This window comes from Podarcis gaigeae, assembly GCF_964106915.1.
Source record: "Podarcis gaigeae genome assembly, chromosome: 15".
NCBI classification, from domain to species: domain Eukaryota; kingdom Metazoa; phylum Chordata; class Lepidosauria; order Squamata; family Lacertidae; genus Podarcis; species Podarcis gaigeae.
This window is the reverse complement of record NC_139692.1, coordinates 3,026,281-3,053,504: the sequence shown is the minus strand read 5'-3', so window position 1 is coordinate 3,053,504 and position 27,224 is coordinate 3,026,281. Positions and strand designations below refer to the sequence as shown.

General features: G+C 42.9%; 1 protein-coding gene and 1 long non-coding RNA gene across 7 annotated transcripts; both read left to right on the top strand.

Annotated features, from left to right (window-relative positions):
- Nucleotides 1-1,916: 1,916 nt before the first annotated feature.
- Nucleotides 1,917-25,884, top strand: ENTPD4 (ectonucleoside triphosphate diphosphohydrolase 4). Of its 6 annotated transcripts, none has more exons than XM_083713594.1 (14): nucleotides 1,917-2,021; nucleotides 3,131-3,239; nucleotides 4,649-4,770; nucleotides 6,539-6,718; nucleotides 6,944-7,149; nucleotides 8,611-8,761; nucleotides 8,856-8,959; nucleotides 11,610-11,669; nucleotides 12,452-12,606; nucleotides 15,896-16,062; nucleotides 17,195-17,519; nucleotides 21,628-21,713; nucleotides 23,308-23,469; nucleotides 23,995-25,884. In XM_083713594.1, exons 3-14 carry the CDS (start codon nucleotides 4,763-4,765, stop codon nucleotides 24,221-24,223), a joined length of 1,833 nt encoding a protein of 610 aa, XP_083569720.1. In that variant the 5' UTR covers nucleotides 1,917-2,021; nucleotides 3,131-3,239; nucleotides 4,649-4,762; the 3' UTR covers nucleotides 24,224-25,884. The 6 variants fall into 6 exon arrangements, with proteins under 6 accessions (XP_083569720.1, XP_083569722.1, XP_083569723.1 ...); XM_083713596.1 differs by having other exon boundaries at nucleotides 1,932-2,021; nucleotides 12,452-12,582; XM_083713597.1 differs by having other exon boundaries at nucleotides 1,935-2,021; nucleotides 4,649-4,766.
- Nucleotides 12,813-14,779, top strand: LOC310832216. Its single transcript, XR_014558160.1, has 2 exons — nucleotides 12,813-13,553; nucleotides 14,148-14,779. It is a non-coding gene; the product is annotated as an uncharacterized lncRNA (long non-coding RNA).
- Nucleotides 25,885-27,224: the final 1,340 nt, after the last annotated feature.

The window sequence follows — 27,224 nt, the reverse complement described above, 5'->3', positions numbered from 1 at the left end:
GCACACACCTGTTACTTCCTGCTGAAATCCTATAACTTTTCATACCATAAATGTCCAGCTGTGTGCGCACTTTTGTTGCACCAAAGTGATCTCCCCAGGGTGCAAGTCTGGGCAGTGTGTATGGAGGTCCTGGGCTACCCAGACAACAAGACTCCCCTCTTGGCCTCGCTGATGTGTGGTCCAAAGGAAAGCAGAGCAATACATCTGGCACCAGCTTGGCTGCAGGAGTTGCTGCAGGGAGGAGTACAAGGCACCATCCAATTGTCTTAGGGACTCCAGTCTGAATTTGTGTAGGGTTTACTCCTTAGCCTTTTCTTTTCCCAAAGATGTCCCACAAGGCACACAAAGCAGAATACACTTCCAATAAAAGACCAGTCTGGAGGGTTCCATTGTCTACACATGGAATGTCAAGAGCAGGGCTAGTTCTATTGCTCAGCTTATTAGACGGATGCAAACCATCCTGCAGCATTGGATGCAGTAAGGCTGCATATCAGCAGCAGTACATTTTTAAAGCAGACTTGTATAACAAACTCTCCTTATGGTCTTGCCCAGCTGGTGCCTTCCAGTTAGCCAAAGGGCGACAGGAGTTCAGAAATGATAGGAGAATCATAGAACTGCCGAGCCATGGGTTATCTAGTTCAACCCCGTGCAATGCAGGAATCCAAAACCTCTTGGAGGGTACTAGGTTGAGGAAGAGATTCGCAGACACGTGAAGTCAGACTGCTGGTCCACCTTCCCCAACAGTAGCTCTCTGTGAATACTCTACTATGGAGCTCCTTCCCTATGAGTAGATGCCAGGATTTGAACTAGGGACCTTTTCCCATCATCAGTTATATGTTTATTGAGTTATACGCAAATATAAACAAAAATAATCCAACCTATCACACAGAATACAAAATCAAATCAAAGGAAGAATGAGTTCTCTGCTCTCATCATGATCTTCTTGGTGTATGCACTCTACCTCTCAGCCAAAAATGAGGGGGCACTTGAATGGGGACTAAGTTCTCCTCACAGCCCATGCTGCAACACCACTACAGCACTGTCCTTTAAAGAAAACACTGGGTTATTTATGGGGTGATCAGCAGTGCAGTCAAGTAATTTTAGATTCTATATAGACTTAAAAGCCTTACTTGAGGAGGGGGGTTCCTTAGTCAAATGCTCTACCCCCATCACACAGAAGAAAGCAAAGCACTTACTTATTGTGCAGAATACAAAATTGAGCATGATTATAGTTAGCCAGGGAATACCACGACAACAACAGCCAATCAGTTTATTACTGGAAGAGGCTGGAGGTGAATTGATGGAAGAACTAGATGTCACAACCATCCTTACTAGCTCTTCAGCACCCACAGGCCAGGGGATATAGCTCAGTGGTAGAGCATTTGACTGCAGATCAAGAGGTCCCCGGTTCAAATCCGGGTGTCCCCTCCTTTTTTCCCCCTCCTTCCTGAAAAATAAAAGTAAATTCCCCCAATTGCATTCGCGCGTCGATTCCTTCCTATCCCGGCACGGAAGGGAAAGCTGCGCCCGCGGCAAATGCATTCGAGGGGAGTCTTGCGGCGGCGCCCGAGCAGGCGGGGAAAGCCTTGCCCTCCTCCTCCTCGGTTCCTGAGCCGCCAGGGCCCGATCCACGGCTTAAAGCAGCGGAGGCAAAGCCAAAGTCCCATCACCCCCTGCGCCGAGCCAGACTCCCATGACGCCCTGCGAAAGAAGCGTCGGTGGCCAGTCGCCATCTCGGTATATCAATGTGATAAATGAAAGAGATTCCCCGCTTCCTTTTCTTTGTGTTTGTAGATCTATGTTTACACCGGAAGTGTGCCCAAAGGGACCCTGAGGCGACCGCGCGCGCGCTGCTTCATCCTGCAACTCTACACTTGAGGCGGCTCTTGCTTCCCACCCCGTTCGGCTATCGCATTTGACGTCACTTCCGACGCCCGGTCCTCCGAGACCCGGAAGTGGAGGATGGCTGAGGTGTCGCTATGCGCCCGGCGCCCGGAGAAGCCGCAGAGGCGGCGGCTGAGGTGAATTTTGGCGGGGAGGGGAGGGCAGCGCGCGCGCGTATGTTGCGCCGCCAGCTCGGACTCCCGGGTTCTTCCTTCGCGCCCAGTGGCGCCGCCGCCGCGGGCTTCCCTTCCGCCGGGTCTGAAAAGGCGAGGGAGGAAGGGCAGGTTCCCGGCGGCGGCGGGGGAGGAGCCTCTCCGAGCCATTTTTGAGGAGAACGAGGGTTTGGTGTGGGGTCCACGGCGGAGCCCCGATGCGCCGGTAACAGGGCCTCGGCGGCGGCGGAGCTGCGGGAAAGCCGTGCGATGCCCCCCCCCCCTGCTGTGGACGGCGCCCCTCGTTCCAGCTGCTGCGGCGGAGGAGGAAAGTCCTGTGTTTGAATGGCTGTCCCGGGCCAGGCTGGTCTAAGGGGTAAACCGAGAGAAGCGTTCGTATAAACTGCGGTGAAACATGCAGTGTGTGTAGCAGCTTCCCACAGCTGGCTGGCTATTGGAAACTGTGTGCTGGGCTGGATCCTGTCACCCTCCAGATGTTGTTGGGCTGTTATCAGCCCCATAGCCAGTACTCAGGGATTATGGGAGTTGTGGTTCAGCAGCACCTTGAGGGCTATAGGTCCCCTGTCCCTGTGCTATAGCCGTCAGCTTCCTAAAAATCTCATGCTTGTTATGTGGAAAGAACCAAGTGCAGAAAAGGCATAAGGGCATATTATCCAGCTGCTGCATCAGCTCCCCTAGTTCGAAAAGTTGCAACATTGGGAGCTTTGTAGTTTAGCAAAAAAAGAGGCTAGCAAGGGTATGCTTCAGCCAAGGGACTTTAGTTAGATGCAGCCAAGGTAATTCTTAATGTCTTAAAGCATAGAAGCCCATGTATTACATAACATGCAGACATGTAATAAAAACGAAGTATTCTTTAATCCTGAGGTGAAAGATGAACCTTTTTGCATATTTTCATCCTCATAGGCCCCCATCCTTTCAAGTCTGGGATCTACTTGCTTCATTGTGCTGTTAAATGTAACCTAGCAACAGGTTATATTCTGACAGTGTAACTTGGTTTTTAACTTCAGCAGACATGCTGATTTTAATGAAAATCCCATTTTAATATCTTGTTTTTTCTTCTATTCTCCGTTTAGTTTCTGCATGATATGGCTTCTTCCAGCATTCTTTGCATGGAATTATTAAGATATGTAATTTGTATTAAATAGCTGGCATAGTTTGCCGGAAGGTCACAATGTTTCAGAGGTAAGTAATTATAAGTACTTCATGTTGCGGTGTCATAATTTGAACACACACACTTAGAGTTCCATTTCAAACCATAAATTGTTAAGTGGAAATTACTCACAATAAGACTGCAGAGTCTGCATTAATGCCTTCAACAATGTTGGGAAACCTCTGGCCCATGAGACCATTTCCCCACCTGCCCCGTACCTGATGCCGCATACGACATCAGGTGTGGAACAGGTAAAACACAGTTGCAGAGAAATAGTTGGAAGCCTTAAAATTCTCCTCTAAATATTCTTTGGCAGGCAAATTTTGTATATGGTACCTTTAAAATGTTGCCCCAAAGGCAAGCCTGCTGGGATTTGTTCCACATGGCAGCTCCCAAACAGAGCTTCTGAGTGCAATTGATCTATGCTGAAAGCAAGGTTCGCAGGTGCTGCCAATCAGTGTGTTGAGTGACACCATCAAAATCTGTGCCTTTGTCCATGCAATTTGAAATCAAACAATGTGGGCAAAAGAAAATGCTTCAACTGATGTCATAGTGGTGTCAGGCAATTATCATACATGCATGAAATTGATTTTTTGAACATATTTTGATAGTGTTGCATCTGCTAGCAGCCAATTTGTTTCTGATTCAAGGTTCTAGTTTGTAAAGTTGTAATCATATATATTCTTTACACACACCCTGCCGATTGCTTCAAATTCTGTTTAGAAAGTAGGGATTAACTTGGTAATAAGACTTGAAATCTTATTGCAGTTAAAGCCTTGATTGTATAATGTGGGTTTTTGTGTTTTGAAATGTTATTTAAAATACAGTGTGTTCTGCTGGTTATTTATAGCTGGAGCTAGCAGTTTTGTTGCTTGCTTCAGCATCAAATTGCACTGATACAGAAGATGAATTTCAGCAAATGTATGCTGGAAGGTCATCAAGCATCAGTCTGCATTCAGTTAAGTGGGAAGTTTACATAACCTCACATTGCTCTGCTAGCTTCAGTGGAAGTAGTGTAAGCTAGCCCTGGGCCTCTTCGGAAGGAAGAGTGAGATATAAATTTAATAATAATAAAATTGCCTGTATCTCCAATTTGTGAGTAACTGTGTTAGTGCACTTGCTTCAGATATGAGAGATGAATTGACCACCTCAGAACGTGTATTTCATATTGCCATGTCCTCACACAGTATGGTTTGGTGAATGGAGTTGCTGGAGATGTATCTAAGAGGCCTTCACTATCCTTAGCCTAACAACATTGTTGTGTGGTTAAAATAGGACAGTCCCATGCACACCATCCTGTACTTTTTGAAAGAAGGGTAGGATATAGATGAGGGACCATTGCTAATAATTTGTTACATTGGTTTAGTTTTTGTGCTCATCACATGTTGGATCTGAATAAAAGTACCATCTTTTTAATATCACTGCAATCTTTTCTTTTCAGTTCCTATTTGTACCATTGGTCCTGGGGATTATGTTTGTGTCTTATGAATCTGTAACATTTGGCTGACAATAGAAGTCTCTCTTACTGTACCTTGCCTGATCAAACTGTTCTGAAATGGGTAGGTAAGTATCTGAATACTGTTGGGGTGAAAGGAATAAGCTGAGTGCTTGATGGGGATGAAACAGACTTGCAAGTCTATTTGACTTTGGGCTCCCTTAATTTTGACACTTCGTGTACTATTTTTATTGATGAAGGTACAGTTGGAGACAAAACACCTCACATTGTTAACAAGTACAGTGCTACCTCGGGTTAAGAACTTAATTCGTTCTGGAGGTCCGTTCTTAACCTGAAACTGTTCTTAACCTGAAGCACCACTTTAGCTAATGGGGCCTCCCGCTGCTGCTGCACGATTTCTGTTCTCATCCTGAAGCAAAGTTCTTAACCTGAGGTACTATTTCTGAGTTAGCGGAGTCTGTAACCTGAAGCGTATGTAACCTGAAGCATCTGTAACCCGAGGTACCACTGTAAACTGTTACAGCTGAATACTGAACTATACAAGATACAAATAGGTACAAATAATAAATAAATAACAAAAGGTGCTGAATTTCCATTGCACATGAAGAAATATAAAACACAAAAGGAGCTCTGCTGAATGAGACTAAAGGCCGTTCTAGTCTAGCACTCTGTTCTCACACTGGCCAACTAGACGCCAAAGGGCATTCTGCAGTGAGTACTTGAAATTGACTTAAATGGAAAGGACTCACAGTGGCATTGCATAGAAATTGGAAAAGTGGGTAAATGGTGTTTGGAAATAACAGCACATTTATAAATTATTTTTAAAATATTTTACCAGGTTTGTTATCTACTTAACTCTTTAAAAATGAATTGATAAGATATGCGTTTGAGAGACTGTGATAAATTAAAAGTGTTCTTTGAAAAAATGTTGCACACCTGTAGCAAGCAGCATCATAAAGGAAGCATTGCCCTTTCTCACACAAGAAGAATGGTGGTACTTGCTTCCACAATTTAAAAAGTAATTTTATTCAAACTGAAATGAAAAGCTTGATTAAATTGGGGCATCTTTTAGTAAATCAAAATGCATTTAATTGCTTAAGTTAATCTAACTGATGAATGAATTGAAGATTCCATCTCTAACTACTGCAACTCTATACCATAAATGTAGTACCCCTCATGTTGTAGTCCTGGAGTCTGAGATATGAGGATTTTGGCTTGCCCTAGGGTCATCTAATAAGCTCTGCTTGACTTACAGCAGAAACTACAGTACACAAACTCTTGAATATAGCAGTGTCTTAGAAGGCTACACTGTGGGAGCTGAAATTTCTGACCACATATACCATTTTGTGTGACTAAGCCATATCCCCTGATCATCTCTTCTTCCTCCCAGCAGTCTCCACCCTTGTGGCTTCACTCCTCTGTCCCCAGGCAGCTACTTGTGTTCATAGCAGTATTGGGGGCTATGCAAACTTAGCTTGCATTTACTCATCTACTTAAGCATATCAATGTTCTTCATATTGGATTGTTGCTTTAGTGTCAATAGTGATGATATTGATGTTTTAGAATTACTGTAATTGAGCATCATGACTGCAATAGGAGGACAAGGTATACATCTTCTAAATACATACAAAGTGTAGGGAAGCATTTTAAATCTAGGAATTAAGAGTTAGTAATGTAACATTTGCAGTCTTCCTTCAGTTCTTGAAACTGCAGAATCATCTATTTGAAGAGTTTACAATCTACTTAAATTCACTATGAAATATTTTCTGGCTTAGAACATTTGGGATCCAGTGACTGGATCCTTTGTGTGTCAGTGAGTATACTGTAGTAAGGTACCTTTTCAGACAGGCTATCTTTTTGTTTTCTAAATTTCAGGATCAGTGTTTCTTGTCTGTTTCCTGCTTCTTGGCACTTCAGCATTTCCCCAGTAGGGTGTCCACGAATATTGAACACCACGTTACGGCAGATTATTGTCATTGGGTTGCTCGCTGCTGCGTTTTTCTTGCTGTACTATTCTGTTGTAAAATATGGCTACAGGGACAAAAAGCTACACAGGTAAGAACATCCTGTAAGACAAAAATATATATTCCAAAAGTGTTTGTTTACATCTGAGAACAACACAAGTAACGAATAGTTGTTTTTGCTTTTAAATGTGCTTCTAAATCCCTATAAATTGAATGCAATTTGCAGTGAGATCTTATGCTTGTTGACTCTTTAAGCTCAGTCCCACTGGTTTCAGTGAAATTTGCTGCTAAACAACACTTTGATGCTCTCTTCCAGGTATCTTGCTCGAGTAACCGACACAGAAGCTACAGATACCAACAATCCCAAATTGAACTATGGTATTATGGTGGACTGTGGTAGCAGTGGATCTAGGATCTTTGTGTATTGGTGGCCGAGGCACAATGGCAACCCACATGATTTGCTGGACATCAAACAAATGAGGGACAAAAACAGCAAACCAGTGGTTATGAAAATTAAACCAGGTATTGGAGAACAGGCCATAACTTGTCCCCCCCTCCCCCCCCCGCCATAGCTTAGCAGCATGTCTTAAAAGGAATGGTAATTTATAAAAATGTGCAGGCCAATTCTGCCCATGTTTACTTGGAAGTCAGTCCATATAGCCAAGGGTTTTGATTTCATTCTAACCTCCTCCAGCTCATTCTTGCAGACAGCTCTGCTTATTATTGTAACATAAAAACAAAGAGTTGTTTCTCTGTGGTTTGAAATTCAGCACTGGTTGGCCTATGCAGTAAACTGGAAGGTTATAACTTTAGAAAAACTAATTGAGGAAGGACCTATTGGTAGTTACGTCAGCTAACAATGACTGTTTCATGGAAGCTTCCTTGAGTATATATATATAAAAGGTGGTATATAAATAGAAGTTGACATGTTATGTTTAGATTTTATTTGTTGTCAGACTCGATCTGTGGCATCTGTTCAGTGTCCTTATTTTTTATGTGAATAAATATGATCAAGTCATACTTTTCATCAATGAACTGTGTTTATATGCAATATTTACTAAAAAAAATACTGCTGTAGCCTAAAATGCCAATATAGCATGTGAAATTATGCTATTTGGCATATTTATGAAATTTACAGGGAATACCTGTAGGCATTTTTACTCAGGCACAAGACTCTGTTTAGTGAAACTTACTTCCAATTTGAAAAAAAAAATAGAAAAAAATTGGAGAACACTAAAAAAACCAACTATGAAATGTACTGTTTTCCAGAATGAGTGAATTGCTTTTAAGGATCTGGAATCCGTGGACCAGTTCTATTCAAAGTGCAAACTTCAGGATTCTATATTAAACTTCAAGCCGTATGCTTTTCCTGACACATAAATTGAAAGATGCATCATTCAAGTACCTGTAATATGGCCTTTTCCCTGGCATTCAAACATACTGTGTATGCCTCCCTTCAAATAGATGGAATGATTATTTGATGTCTTGGGGCCTTTCTTCTCCATTTGGTTGTATGACCATTATATAGACTCCAGTTATATATGCCTTTTATGCTCTAATAAAACATATTCCAAGGTCCATTCTAATACAACCTTTGTAGCATGGGAGCCAAGGTATTTTACCTTTTGCCTTGATAATGTTACTAATCTCAGCTCACATATCGTGGGTTTTTTCAACAACAGTCTTGACCTTTCCAGAAACAGGCTTTTTTAAAACCAAGAAATCACTTTTGTAGTAAAAGTTACGGCCACATGAATTATAGTGGCTAGTAGATCCTTTTGCTCAGGCAGTATTTTGTCTTTAATTGGATTGGCATACTGAATGTTACCCAGAAAATTCACCAAAAAAGCAAACAGGTTATTCAGCTTCCAACTCTTACAATCATAAACTCTTTGAAATAATAAGGGTTTTTTTGTATGTTGGACTCTCCCACTTTCTGCTGTATGCATATAAACTCATATGTATCTCCACTGCTTTTTTTAGGCATTTCAGAATTTGCTACCTCTCCTGAAAAAGTCAGTGACTATATTTTCCCACTTCTGAGCTTTGCTGCTGCACACGTACCCCGTGCAAAACATAAAGAAACACCTCTGTATATCCTTTGTACAGCAGGGATGCGAATCTTACCAGAGAGGTGACTGAATATCTTTTTTCTATTACAGTTTAATACAGAGAATTGAGTATGTTAGGGGTCTATTTGTATTTTAAACATATTTGGAATCTTGCAGCCAGCAAAAGGCAATACTAGAAGACCTGCTAACTGATATCCCAGTGCATTTTGATTTTCTGTTTTCGGACTCGCATGCTGAGGTTATTTCAGGAAAGCAAGAAGGTAAGGAACTGCTTTTGAAAAAGACAAGTTTGAAACCATTCACTAAACTGATGGAATGTCTGTCCAGGGAGCAGGTCCCCTTCAGTGGGTGACAAAGAACTGCTACAAGAAACACAATTGTAAGAGATGCTGTGGATCACAACACAGAATGAGGAGAGCAGAGATATGTCCCTTTCCAGGATGTCTATATACCTAGTTAGCCTACAACCAGATTGTGTTGATACCAGGTCACTCCAATTTTAAGAAGCAAAAAACACAGGCAAATTGGAAGTTAATTTTAAAGGGGCAGGGGCTCCTTAGATTGCTGCATTTCCTCTCTACTATAAATTTAAAAAAATCTCCAGGGATGTAGCAGGGTTAGGGAGTTTGAGGGTGTTAGTTTGGTGCTTGGTTTTCTAGGTAGAATATATTTGGTGGGAAGGAGAATGAATGGATGAGAAGTCTTCCCTGCATGATATAAGAGTAAAATCGGCTGGATTTGTGCAGTATCAAGAGAGGCTGAGAAAGGGCTTTATTGGGGATTCATCAGTGGAATGTCAACAGTTGATCTGAATAAAGCAGATTCTAAATGTAACGAGGGTGGCACTGTGGTCTAAACCACAGAGCCTAGGGCTTGCCGATCAGAAGGGCGGCTGTTCGAATCCCCACGATAGGATGAGCTCCTGTTGCTTGGTCCCTGCTCCTGCCATCCTAGCAATTTGAAAGCACCTCAAGTGCAAGTAGATAAATAGGTACTGCTCCGGCGGGAAGGTAAACAGCGTTTCCGTGTGCTGCTCGGCAGAAGCGGCTTGGTCACGCTGGCCACATGACCTGGAAGCTGTCTGTGGTCTGCGGACAAACGCCGGCTTCCTCAGCCAGTAAAGCGAGATGAGCACCACAAACCCAGAGTTGTCTGCAACTGGACTTAACGGTCAGGGGTCCTTTTACCATTAAATGTCTTTGAATAACCATACACTGTTTACCCCCACACCCCTCCATTATTTTCAAATACAATTATGATACATTGTGTGAAATGCCCTTTTTGCAACTCACCTGTATTTCTTGTAGCATCCTTAGTTTGATTTCTCTTATTTTTTTAAATTTATATATTTATATTCTATATTTTGATTTTTTTTAAAAAAATCAAGGCAGAGTACAAAATGCAAGAAGAAAATTGGCATAAAAACTTGATGAAAAACATAAATAAGTCATCAGGTGTTTCTTTGTCTGCTTAGCTGACTGCTTAATTCACTGCACACATCACAGATACTGGAATCTTTATTTTTTTGTAAGCCTTTCTTTATTCCTTGTTTGTTTTTTCCAGCAATACACCTCTTTCCCCTCGTCATAGTTCCTGTGCCTTGTGGCCCTTGAGAAGATGTTGCACTACAACTCCTATCATCCTTCTGGGGATGATGGAAATTGGAGTCTCAACAACATCTAGAGGGCCACAGAGTCCCCACGCCCGTTTTAGCTAAGCCATCGTGTTCTGTTATTTATAGCTGTTCATTGGCAGGCTTGTACTATAAAGCTGGAGGGACGCAGGTGGCGCTGTGGGTTAAACCACAGAGCCTAGGACTTGCTGATCAGAAGGTCGAGGGTTCAAATCTCTGCAATGGGTGAGCTCCCGTTGCTCAGTCCCTGTTCTGCTCCTACCCACCTAGCAGTTTGAAAGCACGTCAAAGTGCAAGTAGATAAATAGGTACCATTCCGGCGGGAAGGTAAACGGCGTTTCTGTGCGCTGCTCTGGTTCACCAGAAGCGGTTTAGTCATGCTGGCCACATGACCCGAAAGCTGTTTGCAGACAAATGCTGGCTCCCTCAGCCTATAGAGCGAGATGAGCGCCGCGACCCCAGAGTCGGCCGTGAGTGGACCTAATGGTCAGGGGTCCCTTTACCTTTACCTTTCCTATAAAGCTGCAAGAGCACACTCTGGTGGCAATATTTGGAATTGCTGGGCAGAGCACTTTCATACAGTCTTACCTCTCAAACGCATTGGCTCCCGAACAAATCAGCTCCCGAATGATCGAAACCCGAAAGTGAGTGTTCCCATTTTCGAATTATTTTCAGAAGCTGAATGTCCAGCATGGCTTCCACTCCTGCAGCCATTCGGAAGCCTTGCCTTGATTTTTTAACTGTTCCGGGAGTCAAATGAACTCCTGGAATGCATTCTGTTTGAGAGCCAAGGTACGACTGTACATAGATTTTTAGAAGATCTTGGAGAGGCTGGAATTTTCTGTTTTTTTCACACATCATTGTGGCCAGTGAGGAATTGTTTTTCTTTTTTTTTTAACCATCTACCTGAGAAGTAGCATGTCTGGATAATTTTTTTAAAAAGGAAAGTAGTTTTCCATACAACTCAAGTTTATTGGGGCTTATCCAGACTTGTAGTTGCCCAGTGCCTAGAATGCAGTTTTACCCTTCCCCTGCCATTTTCCTCCAGAAAACCCGCTCTTTAGCAATAAATTGCAGCAAACATCAATCCAGAGTAAACCTGATTGGCATTTGCTCCGATTCAGTGGTAAAGATCTGGTTTCCCGGGGTGAAAGCGACTGGGCAAGGGCAAGTCTCGTTGGGCCCTTGTTATAATACTGTTTTAATTAAGTTTACTATTTTTAAAGGTGCAGCTCAATAACTTTTAATACTTAAAATTGTTCTCTTAAATTTTCTAGGAGTATATGCATGGATTGGAATCAACTTTGTCCTTGGAAGATTTGAGCATACCGATGATGGCAAGTGTCTTAATAGCACTCTATGTAGCCTACCAAAGGGAGAAATGGTGTTGATGGTCCGATGGCTGTTGCTAGTGGACAATATCCTTCAGCAGCTGTGAATAAAAGTTGATCAGCAGCTGTGCTTGGTGGATTCTGATCCATAATAAAGATATAGAGTCTAAAAATATGTGTGTCTATTAGAGAACAGATGGCATAAAACAATACCCTAAATATTTTCAGCTACAGAAGTTTTAACAAGGCTGTGTGTGTGTGTGTGTGTGTGTGTGTATACACACACATGCAACAGGAAGTCCCAAAAACATTAGCTTTTGAGAGGTATGGAGGCGACTTTGAATAAGTGCTTCAACCCCATACTGTATTATTTTCATTGCTATTTTCTGTATCTTTCCCAGCTCTGTGTTACCATTTTTGAAAACAATATACAAGTCATTCTAAATATGCCTACTTTAGAATGACATTGCAACATTTCCTGTTTTACTCCAAGCTTCTTTCCTAATACTGTTAAAATATATAGCACATATTTTCTCCCACCACAAGCTAACTTTCCTATTACCTTCCAGGACTCTTGTCATTATGGCTGTCATGTGGGATTATTGGGGCACTATGCTCAGAGATGTTTTTGTCAACTCTGCAGCCTAGCAAACTCTTGGCATTAGGCTGCCAATGCAGGGTTGCCATTGCTACGTTGTGCCAAGCTATGGCAGTGCAAATGTTTGAAATTCAGATCCTCAGAAGGGTTTGCCCCCACATCTCAACATCCTTCACGTCTTGTCTTTCAGAGGATGATGCTGTAGTGGAGGTGCATATTCCTGGCAGTGAAAACAAGGAAGCCATTCTTCGAAAGAGGACTGTGGGTATACTTGACATGGGTGGTGTGTCAACTCAAATAGCATACGAAGTCCCTAAAACTGTAAGCTTTGCCTCTTCACAGCAGGTTATTATCTGTACAACTTTTCCTTCTTTTCCTTTTGTTTTTTTCCTGTGTTTTAATCCATATACCATTGATTTATTTTTCTTTTGCGTGTTATGAGTTCTGTGCTTCACTACGTGACATCTTCACCCCAAGACGAGAGGAGGTTGCATCTTGATGTCCCATCAGCTAAGCAGTCTGCCTGTACATGATTCATTTCATCAGTCAGTTTAATACAAATGTCCTTGAATTATGCTACACAACCGTTAACTTTTCCTGGTGTTTAACCCCCATTTTGAATTGTGCCATTTAAATTGTGACACTTCTGGCGGGAATATGCGGTGGTGTATGGATTGTGGGTGTTAATTATTTTGGTTTGTTGGTTTGTTTTTATAAAGTTTTATTCAGACCTTTCCTAATACATTGCAATAAAAACCAACTAATCTAAACAAAAACATAAACATAAAAAAGAAAGAAAAAAGAATACGAAGTCCTCTTTCACAGATAAATCTTAACTTGTCACACACAGAGACACGTGAACCATCCCAGCTCTCACCTGGGAGATTCTCTTCCCTGCCTCATGCAGGTTCTTTTGTCAATTATCAACAACCTTCATCGGCATGTTAGCCCCTCTTTAACCCTGAATAGAGAGCCACAAGTAATACAAAAGACCAAAGGAAAGCAGAAAGAAAAAGGAAAGAAAACAAATAAGAATATTAAAGAAAAGAATAAAGTGGAAATGAAAAATAAAAAGTAGATAAAAAGGACTTCCAACTATCCATCTGTCAGTTATATATACAATAGTTCTTCAAAACAGTCAGATGTTCAATCTAGAGTAGTATCCAGCTGTTCCTTCCTCTGCTAAGGGCTTTTTTCTAGTTTTCCATCTGGGACTCTCCTGTTCATTTCTTTCGCTGAAAGAAGTCCAAAGGAGGTTCTTCGATTATTATTATCTGTAAGAGTCAACAATAGTCCTCCTCTAGTAATAATAATAATAATAATAATAATAATTTATTATTTGTACCGCGCCCATCTGGTTGGGTTTCCCCAGCCACTCTGGGCGGCTTCCAACAAAGATGAAAGATACACTAAAATGTCACATATTAAAAACTTCCCTGAACAGGGCTGCCTTCAGATGTCTTCTGAATGTCAGGTAGATGTTTATCGCTTTGACATCTGATGGGAGGGGGTTCCACAGGGCGGGCGCCACTACCGAGAAGGCCCTCTGCCTGGTTCCCTGTAACTTGGCCTCTCGCAGTGAGGGAACCGCCAGAAGGCCCTCCGAGCTGGACCTCAGTGTCCGGGCAGAACGATGGGGGAGGAGAGGCTCCTTCAGATATACTGGACCGAGGCCGTTTAGGGCTTTAAAGGTCAGCACCAACACTTTGAATTGTGCTCGGAAATGTACTGGGAGCCAATGTAGGTCTTTCAAGACCGGTGTTATATGGTCTCGGCGGCTGCCCCCAGTCACCAGTCTAGCTGCCGCATTCTGGATTAGTTGTAGTTTCCGGGTCACCTTCAAAGGTAGCCCCACGTAGAGCGCATTGCAGTAGTCCAAGCGGGAGATAACCAGATAGTCCAACATCACAACGTTCCCTCCAATTTTAAGAAACATTCAGTCCTTATTCGTTCCAGAATTTCTTCACTATGGTTATGTATTAACACAACAGTCCATAATTGTTTAGTTCTTATATAGTCATTAATCCACTCCCAAATTCATATCTTCCAATCCCATTTCCTTGTAGCTATTGGTTGTCAATCCTTTTTTTTAATAGAATTTTTCTCCTCTTCCATTCTTTTTCCAAAAATGTTGCAGGAGACGTAGTAGCTTTTTCTTCCAGTTTCAATCACATTCCTTTCTTTCTATCTCTTCCAGTTCAGGATATTTCTTAGTCTCTCCATCTCTGCACACCACCACCACCTCCTCCAATATCATAACTCCAGCATTTGGCTATTTCACTCCTTCAGGCATCTGTGTGGATGTTCTCTGGATTTCATCCTCTATTTAGTCTCCAATTTTACCATTCCGTTCTCCTTTCTGGCAGTTCTCCAGCAGCATTTTCTCCAAGTATTCTGTAACTTCTCCAGCCTCGGCTTTACACAATACAATTTTTAAAACCATTTTACTCATCTCCACTTTAATTTCTAACAGTTGCTTATGGAATAATTGCTGCATGACATTGACAGTTAATGATTTTTTTAAAAAAATCCTTCCAGTAGCAGCTTAGAGACCAACTAAGTTACTATTGGTATGTGCTTTAAAATAGTTTAAAATTCAGCATCCACGGTGCACTCTCAGAAGTCTACACGGTTCTTTGCCTATCTTAAGAGTCAAGCAGTGCATTCCTAACATTTCAGTCCAATAGGCAGCCATGTAGCTCCGCTTTTCAAGCAACACATTAATCAGTGAGATGGAGGGTTGAAAATAGATCACAATAAAATGAAAACCTCTCAGAAATGGAGAACCTCCCAGCTGTAGATAACTTTATTTGATAAATTACTTAAACACGCTTCATCCTTTATTTGTTTTCAGCCTCTTAATGATGTGTCCTCTTAAGCCAACTGGCAGGTCATATTTCACGTGAACATTTTAACCAACAGACAGAGAATGCCTCTGTAGAAATAGTCTCTGCAGTAATTTCAAAAGTAATTCAGGAAAGGAGGTTTTGCTGGACTTTGCTCTAAAGACTAACCTCTAGGGCTATTAAGTGGTGTTTGCACCAGGTTGCGTTTCTTCTGCCCCCAATGCATGTTCCTCAAAGATTTCTCTGTCCCATGGAGGGAGTAATAATTCCAGGGCATTCAGAAGTTAATATATCTGCCCCTTGCCTTCAGTAATTTATACTTTATATGTGGTAAAGATGTCAAAGGGAGGGAAGGAAAAGAAGAGGCAAGAGTTAACGGGTGAATATAAGAACATGTACAGTTCCCCCATGGGTGGCTGCAATCAGTTTGGATCATAAATTGTGCAGATTTGGTCAACTAGCAGAGTTTTGGGTGTTGGTGCCGCTTTCTTTAGCAAGGGGTACCCAATGTGGTGCTCTCCAAATGTTAATCAACTGCAACTCCTATCAGCCCCAACCAGCATGTCTGATTGCCAGACATGATGGGAGTTATAGTCCAACTGCATCTGGAGGTCCCCCACTTTGACACTTGGGTATTAAATACAAAGAGTTCCTCTGGAGAAAGTTTTTGTGAAAATGTTTAGAGAGCTGCAGATTTGAAATAACTTCCCTCTATTCAGAGTTAAGTGTTACACAACACAAAGCAGAGCTGTTCATGCCTCTTTAATCTCGTGTTTTGGGATCTGCAGGAGGAGGTGGCCAAGAACCTACTTGCAGAGTTTAATCTAGGGTGTGATGCTCACCAAACTGAACATGTGTACCGAGTTTATGTGGCAACTTTCCTCGGCTTTGGTGGAAATGCTGCCCGGCAGAGATATGCAGACAGCATATTTACCACCACAGTATTTAGAAACAGGTAATATTCTATGATTAACTTGATTTCCAGATCCAAATGATTTCCCTCCTGTACATGTCAACATTTAAATCTTCCCCCGTGAGATGGGCACATCTTCAGATGGTTGCAGTAATCATGTAGGTAAGAGCTATTTGACAGTGGGACAGACGCCCTCGGAAGGTGGTGGACTCTTCTTCATTAGAGATTGTTAAGCAGAAGGTGGATGCTTTAGTTGAGATTCCTGCATTGCAGGCGGTTGGACTAGATGACCATGAAGGTCCCTTCCAATACTATGATTCTATAAATCTTCCCAGCACCCTCTCCCTGGAGGGCTTTGGCTCAACTGGAACTCCAGTCAGGCTCGCTCTGCCCCCACCCCTTTCCTCACACCTCAGTTCCAAGGAACTTGGAAGCCTCACTCTTAACTGCTGCGTGTCTCCCTAGCCCTTCCTTATCTGACTTATCTCCCAGCCATCATTAAGATTAATATTGCCATTTACTCAGTTTGTATATACTGCCCTTCACAGGGCGGTTCACAAAATGAGAACACAAAATACATAACAAACAAAAACAAACCAATAACCCCTCTCCCACAAACAGATTTAAAAGGCTGTATAATGTTTACTCAGCCAAAGCCTGGTTATAGAGAAATGCTTTTGCCTAGTGCTTAAATATGCCATGAAGGTGCCAGGTGAGTCTCCCTGGAGAGGGCAGTCCAGAAGTGGGGAGCCACCACAGAAAAGACCCTGTCCTCATGTTACCACCCTCTGCACTGCCAGCAAGCCCTGCTGACCAGCGTCCCGATCGCATATCCATGCAAGAGGAACATTAGAAAAAGCTTTCTCATGAGACGAGCTGTGTGGCACTGGAACAGCCTGCCTCAGGGAGTGGTGAGCCCTCCACGGGTGGGATGGTTGTCTGTCAGGGATGTTAAGCACAGGTGGAATGGTCCTCTGTTAAGGATGTTGTAGTGCATCCTGCATTGACCACCACAGGACTACTAGAAGTCACAGATTTTGCCATTGTGTTGCTTTCCCCAATTTGTGCCTGCCCACCTGACACAGCGCTAGGTGGGACCACTCTCCAAGGCAGAGCGATCTGGTATCCTGTAAACGGTTTTTGCACATGTAACTTTGCTCAATCTTTTTCGCAGGCTTCTAGGCAAACAGATTGGTATGACTTCTGATACCCCCTATTTAGACCCTTGCCTGCCTTTGGATGCTGAGGATGAAATCCAGCAGAATGGGCAGAAGATGCATCTTCGAGGGACAGGAGATTTTCACTTGTGCCGTGATGTTATTCAGCCTTTCATGAATAAGACAAATGAGACACAGACTTCTTTGAATGGCATTTATCAACCTCCTGTGCACTTTGAGAACAGCGAGTTCTATGGGTTCTCGGAGTTCTATTACTGTACCGAGGATGTATTGCGGATGGGAGGAGAGTACATTGCTGCTAAGTTTATTAAAGCTGCAAAGGTAAAAGGTCCCTCTGCTTTTGGGTGGTGAAGGGGCAGCTAGATTGTCAGACCAAGGGCCTGGGAGGCTAGGGATCATCTTCTCAGTGAACCCACAAAGCTAATTTGGTGATCTTGGGCCAATCACTTTTCTCTCAGCCTAACCAGCCTCAGATGGTTGTTGTGAAAGTGAAATTGGCAGTGGTGGTGGTGGGGTGTGTGTGTGTAAGAGAGAGAGCGCGCTTTTTATATGACCCTGAGTTCCTTGAAAGGAGGGCAGGGCAAAATATAATAAAATTAATGCTACTCTTTATGACACATGTACATGAGTTGTGACTGATGTTGAAGAGTTTTGGTTCTGAGAATCCTAAGTTTTGAGACTTCCGGGTTGGCGCCATCGCCGAATGGCGGACTCCCTCCGAGCTCCGGAGGGAGCCTGCTCGGCAGGGGCTGAGTCCTACCGCGCCGGTGACGCGGGGACCCTCAAAAACCATGGGCGCTGAAACCCATGGGCATGGTGACTCGGCGGGCACCGTTTGCGCCCCCCCGACCCGCGAAGGAGCCTTTTTAAAGGCTGTGGAGCGGGTGACGGGGGGGTGGTGGTGCTATGAGTCCTCCGCTTCCCCTGCCGAGCGAAGCCGCATGCCATTCGACGGAGAGCGCTGACTTCTTCCATTGAAAATTTGGCCTTAAAAGAATAACCCGTGAGTAATTGGAACTTGGATTAAAAAGGGGGGATTTTTTTAAAAAAAAAATCGGAGCGAGCGGGGGAGGTGCAAAAAGGAAGTCAGCCTCCCCCCTGTTGTAGAGGAGTTAAAGCAAAGGATTTGACAACTAAGATCGAGTGCAACCTTATTTTGAGAAAGTTATTAATTTCGCGATGGAAAATTATAAGACTGGGCTGGAGGAGAAAAGTGGAATGTGAATTAAAATGCAACCCCCCCCCCAAACCCCGGGAGCGATCCGTGAGAGCGCCGGGAGAGGAGAAATAGAGGTTTTGACAGCTGTCAAATGAGCTGTCAAGGCGGAAGAACAAAAAGAGAACTTTGTTACAAGGACTTTGCCGGTTACATTTGTTACAAATTGGATATAAATTGTTTAAAACAAGGAATAACAAGTTACTTTGACTGTTGGGTGTGATCTGGAAGGAAACTGAGTTACTATAATCCCTCTAGAGGAGCTGTGGGACACTACAAGTATTGCTGGCATGGAATTTGAATGGGACTTTTTATCTCCTGGGAAACTGCAGAAATGGAACACTATTTTGTCTACAGAGGTCTATACACTAAAGGAGACAATAGATTTATCTATTGAAGAATGGAAGGGACTTGACATAATGTTTTGTTCCTGAATAACAAAGCCTCTGCAGAGGAATTAGAAGCTTTTGGAATTAGAACATTTGTGCAGGAGAGCAGGGGGGGGGGGGAAAGGAGGAGAGAGATCAACAAGAATAACAAGAACTGGACAAAGTTGGAAGTGGGAACATTTGGGACATCCAGATTTGAAAGGTCTAAAGAAATAAAATTGGAGTTTTTACTCTTAAATACAAAGATCTGGATGGAAAAAATGGACCTTTTAGAGACAGACTCCTTCCAAGATTGGACATTCGAAACTAAAAATGACCAAAAGACGGTAAAGACTATTAAAAAGACGGCAAAGCGGACTGGTGAAGGACTATAGCTTAGGTGTGGGAGCTCCAGGACGACAGTAGACATTGATGGACATTGGGAACGCAACCGGGAAAGGGGGGAGGGAAATTTGGAATCCAAAGGGTGTTAAATTATATCTTATTCTTTTTCTTTATTTTTTTTATTCTAATCTGTACTGCATATTAAAGAGGGGAACTCGTGGAAGGGAACAGGTCGATTTTAGGGGATGGGAAAATATTTTTAAATTGGGTCAATGATAATAAGTTTAAAATTGGGGGTAAGAATTTGTTGAATTTATTTGAAAGAATTGGAATACAAGAGGGGGAGGGGAGGGGAAGTCCTGGAAAGATGCCAATGAAAATAAGGTCTTAAATTTGGATGTTTTTCTTTTTTTGTTATATTTGAAAATCTTCAATAAATATTATTTTAAAAATAGAGAATCCTAAGTTTCTATCATTAAGGTAACATTCTGCTATATAGGTATATTTATTTCATTTACAAATTGCTTTCCATGAAACATTCCAAAGCAATCAACAATAAACCCATCAATAAGAAAGATTTCCTAACCAATACAGATACAAACTGAGATGGGAATATTCACTTAAAAGGATTTTTGAAAAAGGAAGGTCTTCAGTTGGTACCAAAAAGGACAATAGAGACAGCGCTTGTCCAAAAAGGACAATAGAGACAGCAGGGTGGGTTCCAGAGGTATAGACATATACATGCAATACACAGATTTCCTGCATATGTTCAATAAAATCCTCACCAGCCAACTCCTTAATTTTCGGTTTCATGGAAAGGGAACAGCAGGGGGTGATAGTTAACTGTGATCAAACTGGGGAAGAGGTTCGGGCAAGAAGAGTGGCTGGAGGAAGCCTGGGTGAGGGATAATGCAGTTGCTCATAGTGGTGGAGCAGAGATGGGTGGTGGAGATGGAAAGAGATGTAATTTTGAGCTAGTAGGCTCTGAAAGCTCATGCTGACAAGGGAGAAGCAAGTTCTTTAAAAAGGTGCTAAATTTTTATTTGAGCCCAATTGACACTTTTCTTTTTATTTAGAGAACCTGTTTCTCCCTTGTATGTATTCCTGTTATAACCCCCACCCTGTTTCATTCCTGGAAGCTCTTCATACATATTTAAGTCTCATTGTAAGTGGATGGAGGTGCATTACTTTTTGTTGGGCTTGGCCCTAAGCAGGGAGGGGCATTCATGTTTGACTCCTCTTTATTGCATGCTGCTTTTTTAAAGAGTTTTGAAAAGGATTATCTTTAATTTTATCCTCTGAACACAGTGAGCGCTATACTGTGTAACAACCCTTCCCTGCTGGCTGGCCGAAGGGAGAAAGGGCTGCCCAAAATCTGCCTTTGCCTCCACAAATTCTGAATGCCCCACCCCCAAGATTTGTAGATCATCCCCCCCCCCCTTTGGGCACCAGTTAAGAATCACTGACCTAGGGCAAGATACTGTCTCCCAGCCTTAAGTTTTCCTGTCTGTAAAATAGGAAAGTAAAAACAAGTGAAGGTTGGATGCCTTACCAAAAAAACCTTTTTCCTACTCTTTCCTTCCTGTATACTCATTCTCTCCAGCCTTGCATATCCATTTGCTGTGTCACTAACTTTGCTCCCGTATGCTTTAGTGTATTTCAAAAAAAGCTAACAACATTGTAGAGTGGCTTCAAGAACCACTGATTATGAAGCAATTTGCATGTAAAATTGCTGTATAAAAAGTTGTTAATATTTAGGTCCATCTTCTGGTGAGCTCAGATATCTGAAATAATGCATCTCCCTTAATTAGCCACCCCAGTTCCTTAGACCAAGGCAGAGAGGCCCTTTTTGTTGTCCCACCACCACGGGCAATAGCTTTGGTAGTGACCTGGGAGAGGGCCTTTTCCGGTAGTGGCCCAGTTGCAGATGAAGTATGGCAGACACATTTGGCATTTTGGTGCCTGACAAATACCTGTTGGATTGCACAGACATTTGGGGGATTATTAGTCCGCTCCTAGTTAGTTTTAAGTACTTAGGCAGTTTGGGATATATGTTAATAGTTTTAATCATATTTTTACCAGCTCTTGTTTATTAAATATGGATATATTACTGTTTTTAAGTTTTTGTAACCCTGAGATTTGTAGATGATTGGGATAAAAATTCTGTGAGATAAAGGATAGATAAATACAGAAATATCTCCCTACCGTTCTATTTTATCCTTGCAATAATGTTGGGGTTGGTCAGGATGAGAGACGGTGACTGGACCATAGTGCATTTTCCCATAGTGAGGGGATTTGAACCTGCTCTTCCTAATTGAGGTTGGACACTCTGTCCAATATGCTGCGCTGATTCTCTGGTTAATGCAATAGCCCTCAATTTTCTTAGCCCCCAATATTTCATTACATTCCTTGCCTCCAAAAATGTATAATATTTTCTATATAATATTTTCACATTGCCTTCAAAATGTAGATATTTACATTCTTTGTGTTTCTTTTTCAGGATTATTGTGCAACAAAGTGGTCAGTCCTAAGGGAACGTTTGGACCGTGGTCTTTATGCCTCGCATGCAGACCTTCATCGATTGAAGTGAGTGTTCATATTCTCTCATAGCTGGATCTGCTTGAGCATCCTTCCTGGGGAGAGAAGAGCCGAGAACAAATTGTACCAGTAGTTCCTAGAAGGCAACATTTCAAGGAGGCCCAGAAGCATTCATTCTTGCCATCTGAACTACTAGTCATAAACTGCAGAGTTTTTTGGAACTGGTTGAGTACCGAGTACAGTTTCATAAGCATGTAACGGATGCTATACGTTCATAGCTATTTCGTATAACAGAGTTCTAGTGCAAACAACCACTAGGACTGTTGCAGTTCCCATGTGGTGGAGGAGAGAGACCCACCCCACAATGGGGCTGACCTCCTACACAAGCCGGTTAGTACAGTGGTACCTCTAGTTGCTGTTCGCACCCCGAAAAGTCCACAACTTGAGCGCCTCTTCTGCGCATGTGCACAGCGCAATCAAATACTTCTGTGCATGCACGAAGATCGCTTCTGCGCATGTGTGGGCGGCAAACCTGGAAGTATACACTTACGGGTTTGCCGTGTTCATAAGATGAAAGTCGGTAATGAGTGGAACACAACATGAGGCATGACTGTAATGCAAATGCCTGATCCGTGAACTTCAGTTTTCCCCCCACATAAGCTGGGCTTCCATAAAATCACATTGCGCACCTGGTGGTTCACACAAGCTCTTACCTCCATGTTGGAGGAGTAGTGAGGGGACGTCCTCCATCTCGGGAGGAGAGTAATGATCCAGTGAGTTTATGAATCATATCTTAGTGTTCCCGAAGGTGACTGATTAGTGAAAAAGGCTTATACTTTTCGGATCCGCAGTTAAATGCTGCTATTCCTGGAAAAATGGAGTGGGTAGCACTGTGGTCTAAACCACTGGGCCTCTTGGGCTTGCTGATCAGAAAGTCAGTGGTTTGAATCCACGGGACAGGGTGAGCTCCTGTTGCTCTTTCCCAGCTTCTGCCAACCTAGCAGTTCGAAAGCACGCCAGTGCAAGTAGATAAATAGGTACCACTGTGGCAGGAAGGTAGATGGCATTTCCATGCGCTCTGGCTTCCGATACACCGTTGCGCCACAAGCGGTTTAGTCATTCTGGCCACATGACCCGGAAAGCTGTCTGTGGACAATGCTGACTCCCTCGGCCTGAAGTGGGATGAGCGCCCCACCCCACAGTCGCCTTTGACTGGGCTTAACCATCCAGGGGTCCTTTACCTTTTACCTTATCTATTCCTGGAAAGTCCAATAATGCTGTCTATTAATTACAGAAAATTAGCATGAGAAAGGCTTGTTAAAGTAGTCAATACCTAAGCTTTCATCCCACCTTTTTATCTCTTGGGTTTAATGTTCAAGCCTGCTGGAGCAGATGCACTCCCTCTGTCATAGCAAAACTTAATAATCTATTTGATATAAGCGCCTCATTTGTTGGCTGCAATCTAGAGAATGTCTGTGTAAGTTTAAGTAGAAAGTGTGCCCTTGAATATGCAATTATATGTAAATGCACAAGACCAAGGGAATTCAGTTATTCTTTTTAGGCTGTGCTTTTTATGTCTTAACGAGTTCTGCTTCTGTTTAAAAACAGCAGAAGTTGACTTCTTAATGTTTATTCTTTGTAGGTATCAATGCTTTAAGTCAGCCTGGATGTATGAAGTGTTTCACAACGGTTTCTCTTTTCCTGTAAACTATGGCAACTTAAAAACTGCACTGCAGGTCTATGACAAAGAGGTGCAATGGACGTTGGGGGCCATTCTCTATCGAACACGATTCTTGCCTTTGAGGTATGGCTTCGCTTTTCTTAAGTGTGGTCTTCAAAAAGAGCCAGTCACAACCAGTCACAACCCTTTCAGTGGATAATTTTCTCCAGAAAACTTTGCATCTGTGATGCTTTCTGAGCTTCATGTAGAGCTAGTGAGTTGCCCACCAGATGGTGGGAATAGAGGACGAATGGAATGGTAAACACTAGCTGTTGTTCACCTCTGTGTGCCCTGTTCCTCGAGACCAGCACAGCAGCCTTTGCTGTTGGGTTGCTAGGCATTCAGATAGGTTTGAGAGGATGAAAGGAATTAGTCTAAGAGGAAGATGACATTAGTGTTACAGCCGCTGACATCACAACTCCCCCCCCCATAAAGTTCTAAGGGGTAGTTTAGGAGTTGGGGCTCTTCCCACTTGAAAATCAGCATATTCCTCAGTTGCCCTCTCAGCTTTCTTCTGGCATCTCTCCCACCCTTGCAGAGGCTGACTTGCTGAGCTGTGGGTTGCTGTAAGATTTCTTTCACGCTAATAATTTTGTTCTGTTTTCCCAGGGACATCCAGCAGGAGAATTTCCGAGGCACTCACTCCCACTGGCGCAGCTTCTCCTTTGTTTACAACCATTACCTATTCTTTGCCTGCTTCTTTGTTGTGCTGCTGTCCATCCTGCTGTACCTCTTGCGATTGCGACGGATTCACCGGCGAATGCTACACAGCGGCCCATCCCCTTCCCTCTGGATCGAGGAAGGCCTCCCGCCACAGAAGATCCCAGGAGCCTTATAAGCTGCTGAACACTGGTCTTAGGACTTGCTAAAGAAAAAGCCATCATTTTTGCCTCAGGGTTCTTTTCTCATCCCTAGAAACCGTTGCCCAAGTCTCTTGCTGCGGTGTTGGAATCAAGAGGTCACCTGTACCTGGAAAACTGAGGGGGAAAAGCAGGGTCAGCTCCGCTTGGCTAGACTGAGGGAATATCAGCCAAAATTATTTTAAAAACTCATACCTTAAAAGTAAATGCACTTTGACATTGAGGGGAGATGTTGTGGAGGGAGGAACGAAAAGGGTGGGGCAGGGAAGACTTAATGCCAGTAAATAAATAAATGGGAAAGAAGCAAACTAGTCTGTTCTCCACTGTTCTGTACACAACTACTGTGATTGTTCTCTCAATATATGGTAAGCCAGCTCATAAAAAGTTCCTGTGGATGTGAGGGAAATCTTGTTAACCAATAATCCATCCTGTAAGGCAGGGCTGGGGAGCTGGCTGGGGCTGGCTGGCCAGACCATTATCTTCCCGCACCTCTCGTGCCCACAGTGACCTCTCGTGCCCACAGAAGCACAGCCTGCAAAGCACAGACTTATCAGTTGAATGTCAGGGCTTGCAGAGTGCTATGCACAGCCCATCCTGACAGGCAGCTGATGGACAATGCCTGAAACCCCCTTTTGGCTGTAACTCATATGATGTTTAGTGTTGGGCAGGTAAGCCCAGCTGAAATGGCCCGGTAGACTTAATTGAGCCCATGGGCTGGAGGCTCTCCATTGGAGCCCTAAGGATATCTCATTTGTCCCTAAGATCCACACACTCCGTATGCCCCAAAGCCACACTGACATCAGACAAAGGGTTCTTTAATCTATTCATTCCTGGTGTGAACAGCAACATAGGCTTTAACAGAACTCTCCCTTGGTGCTCTTAAGCTGCTTGCTGTGTCTGCACAGAGGAACCAGCACCCAGGGAGAATTGCGCAAAGTGAGAGTCAGCAGCAGGATTCATAAACCCTTCGCCACTGTAAGCAAATGCACATTGCAAGACGAGGCCTCCACCCAGTCCTCTGCTGCTGTCCACGCTGGGAATGAGGGTGTTAAAGAGCCTTTTTTTGGTGTCTTGGCTTGCCTGTGAGTGTTTCAGTGAACAGTGCCAATATGGCTGCTCTTGAAGCCCTTGCTCTGTTTAAATGTCTTTAAAAAACATTTTGTAAAATATGCTGACCAGGGCAATAGATCTTGAGGTTCTGAGCCGCCCCCTGAAAAGAGGGTTCTTCAGTTTGTTAATGTTGTGATGTACAGTATTCTTGCAATATTGTGATGGAGCAAACCTGGCTAGCTATTGTAATGTACTGGTGTTGGGAAATGCACTCATAACGTGGCACAGTGGGCCTTGCCTGCAGTCCACCTGGTGTGCTTGGTAGCACTATCTGTGCTGCAGCAGAGAGTTAATATATGTGTGGCTTTCAGTCTTTGGGCCTGGCAGTAATTATTGATCCTTTTGTAGCAGCAAATAATTGAGTGAGACTGAAACACTGCTTGGACGCGTGCTGGAAAGATAACATGTATGCTGTCATGTCCTTATTTCTGGCTATAGAAACTGTTTTTTACTTGAAAGAACATGTTCATAATTTAAAGTGGCATTTGTGTGAACATCTCATAAAATACAAGCTTTATCATCTTAGAAAGCAGCATCTGGTTTCACTCATGCATGAAGGGTGTGTGTGTGTGTGTGTGTGTGTGTGTGTGTGTGTGAGAGAGAGAGAGAGAGAGAGAGAGAGAGAGAGAGAGAGAGAGAGAGAGATACTAGCCTAATTGTACCTTATTAGAATCTCTTCCAGACTTGTGAAGTTGGAGTGGGAGGATACATTTGAAATTAAGTATAATCTTTTGACTGGAATCCCCCATGTGTGCTCTGGTCAGGGAGCATCTATTTAAGGAGGGGAGTTGCTCTTGCACATATTGCTCATGCTTTGAATTTCTTTCTTTTCTTTTTGGCCTATTTAGATTCCCACACATCTAATTTTATTGTTACCCTTTACCCCCAAAAGACCCAGGATTGTAATTGGCCCTGAGTGTTTAAGTATATTATAGAAATGTAGGCAACAAGTGTAACTATCAGACTTCCTTGGCATTTTGTGTTTTTTCAAAAAAAAGCTGAAGCCTTTTGCTTTCCAATTCTATATACAGTGGTACTTCGGATTACATACGCTTCAGGTTACAGACTCCGCTAACCCAGAAATAGTACCTCAGGTTAAGAACTTTGCTTCAGGATGAGAACAGAAATTGTGCTCCGGCGGCAGCACTTTATTAGCTAAAGTGGTGCTTCAGGTTAAGAACAGTTTCAGGTTAAGAACGGACCTCCGGAACGAATTAAGTCCTTAACCGAGGTACCACTGTACAGTAAATGCTTGTGATTCTGTCATGAAAAATATGGGAGGACAAATCTTGCAACTTTAGTACTTGTGTCAAATCAACAAGTTTTTAACAGCTGTTGGAGGAATAATGAGCTGCTTTCTAATCCAGAGCAATCTGCAGTGACCCCCTCCCCTCCACAAAACAGTGAAACACAACACTCTTAATAGCCTTTAGCTCAACAGTTTTCAACTGGGTTCCCAGGCCTCATGATCCTCTCCATCCCAAAGGTTGTGTTTATATGAAGGTGATGGACTACATGGAACTGGCGGAAATGACTGGCAGAATCCGAGACCCGGGAGAAGAGTCGGTGGAGGAAGACTGGAAGAAATTTAAAGACTATCTACAGAAACATTGTAAAATTAATGAATGCTAGAAGGTTGTTGGAATGAAGTTATGTGGTTTTAGCAGAAATGTTTTAAAGGTTTAGGAAAAAACAGACAATTGGTGAAAGGAGGGAAAGTAAAGTTACATTATATTAAGATAAATTACAGGACAAAACTTGGAAAAGATGGAAAGGGTTTGCTGAAATAGTTAACCGAACTAGAATACAAAAAAGGGAGGTGTGAGGAGGTCAATGAAACAAGCAAATGAAAGATAAGTTATGGGAAGA

Bases quoted from the DNA above. Each gene is read 5' to 3' on its own strand.
- ENTPD4 (XM_083713594.1), top strand. The intron at 8,762-8,855 runs GTGACTGAATAT...GGAATCTTGCAG, and splicing joins ATGCGAATCTTACCAGAGAG to CCAGCAAAAGGCAATACTAG. The intron at 12,607-15,895 runs GTTATTATCTGT...TGGGATCTGCAG, and splicing joins GCTTTGCCTCTTCACAGCAG to GAGGAGGTGGCCAAGAACCT.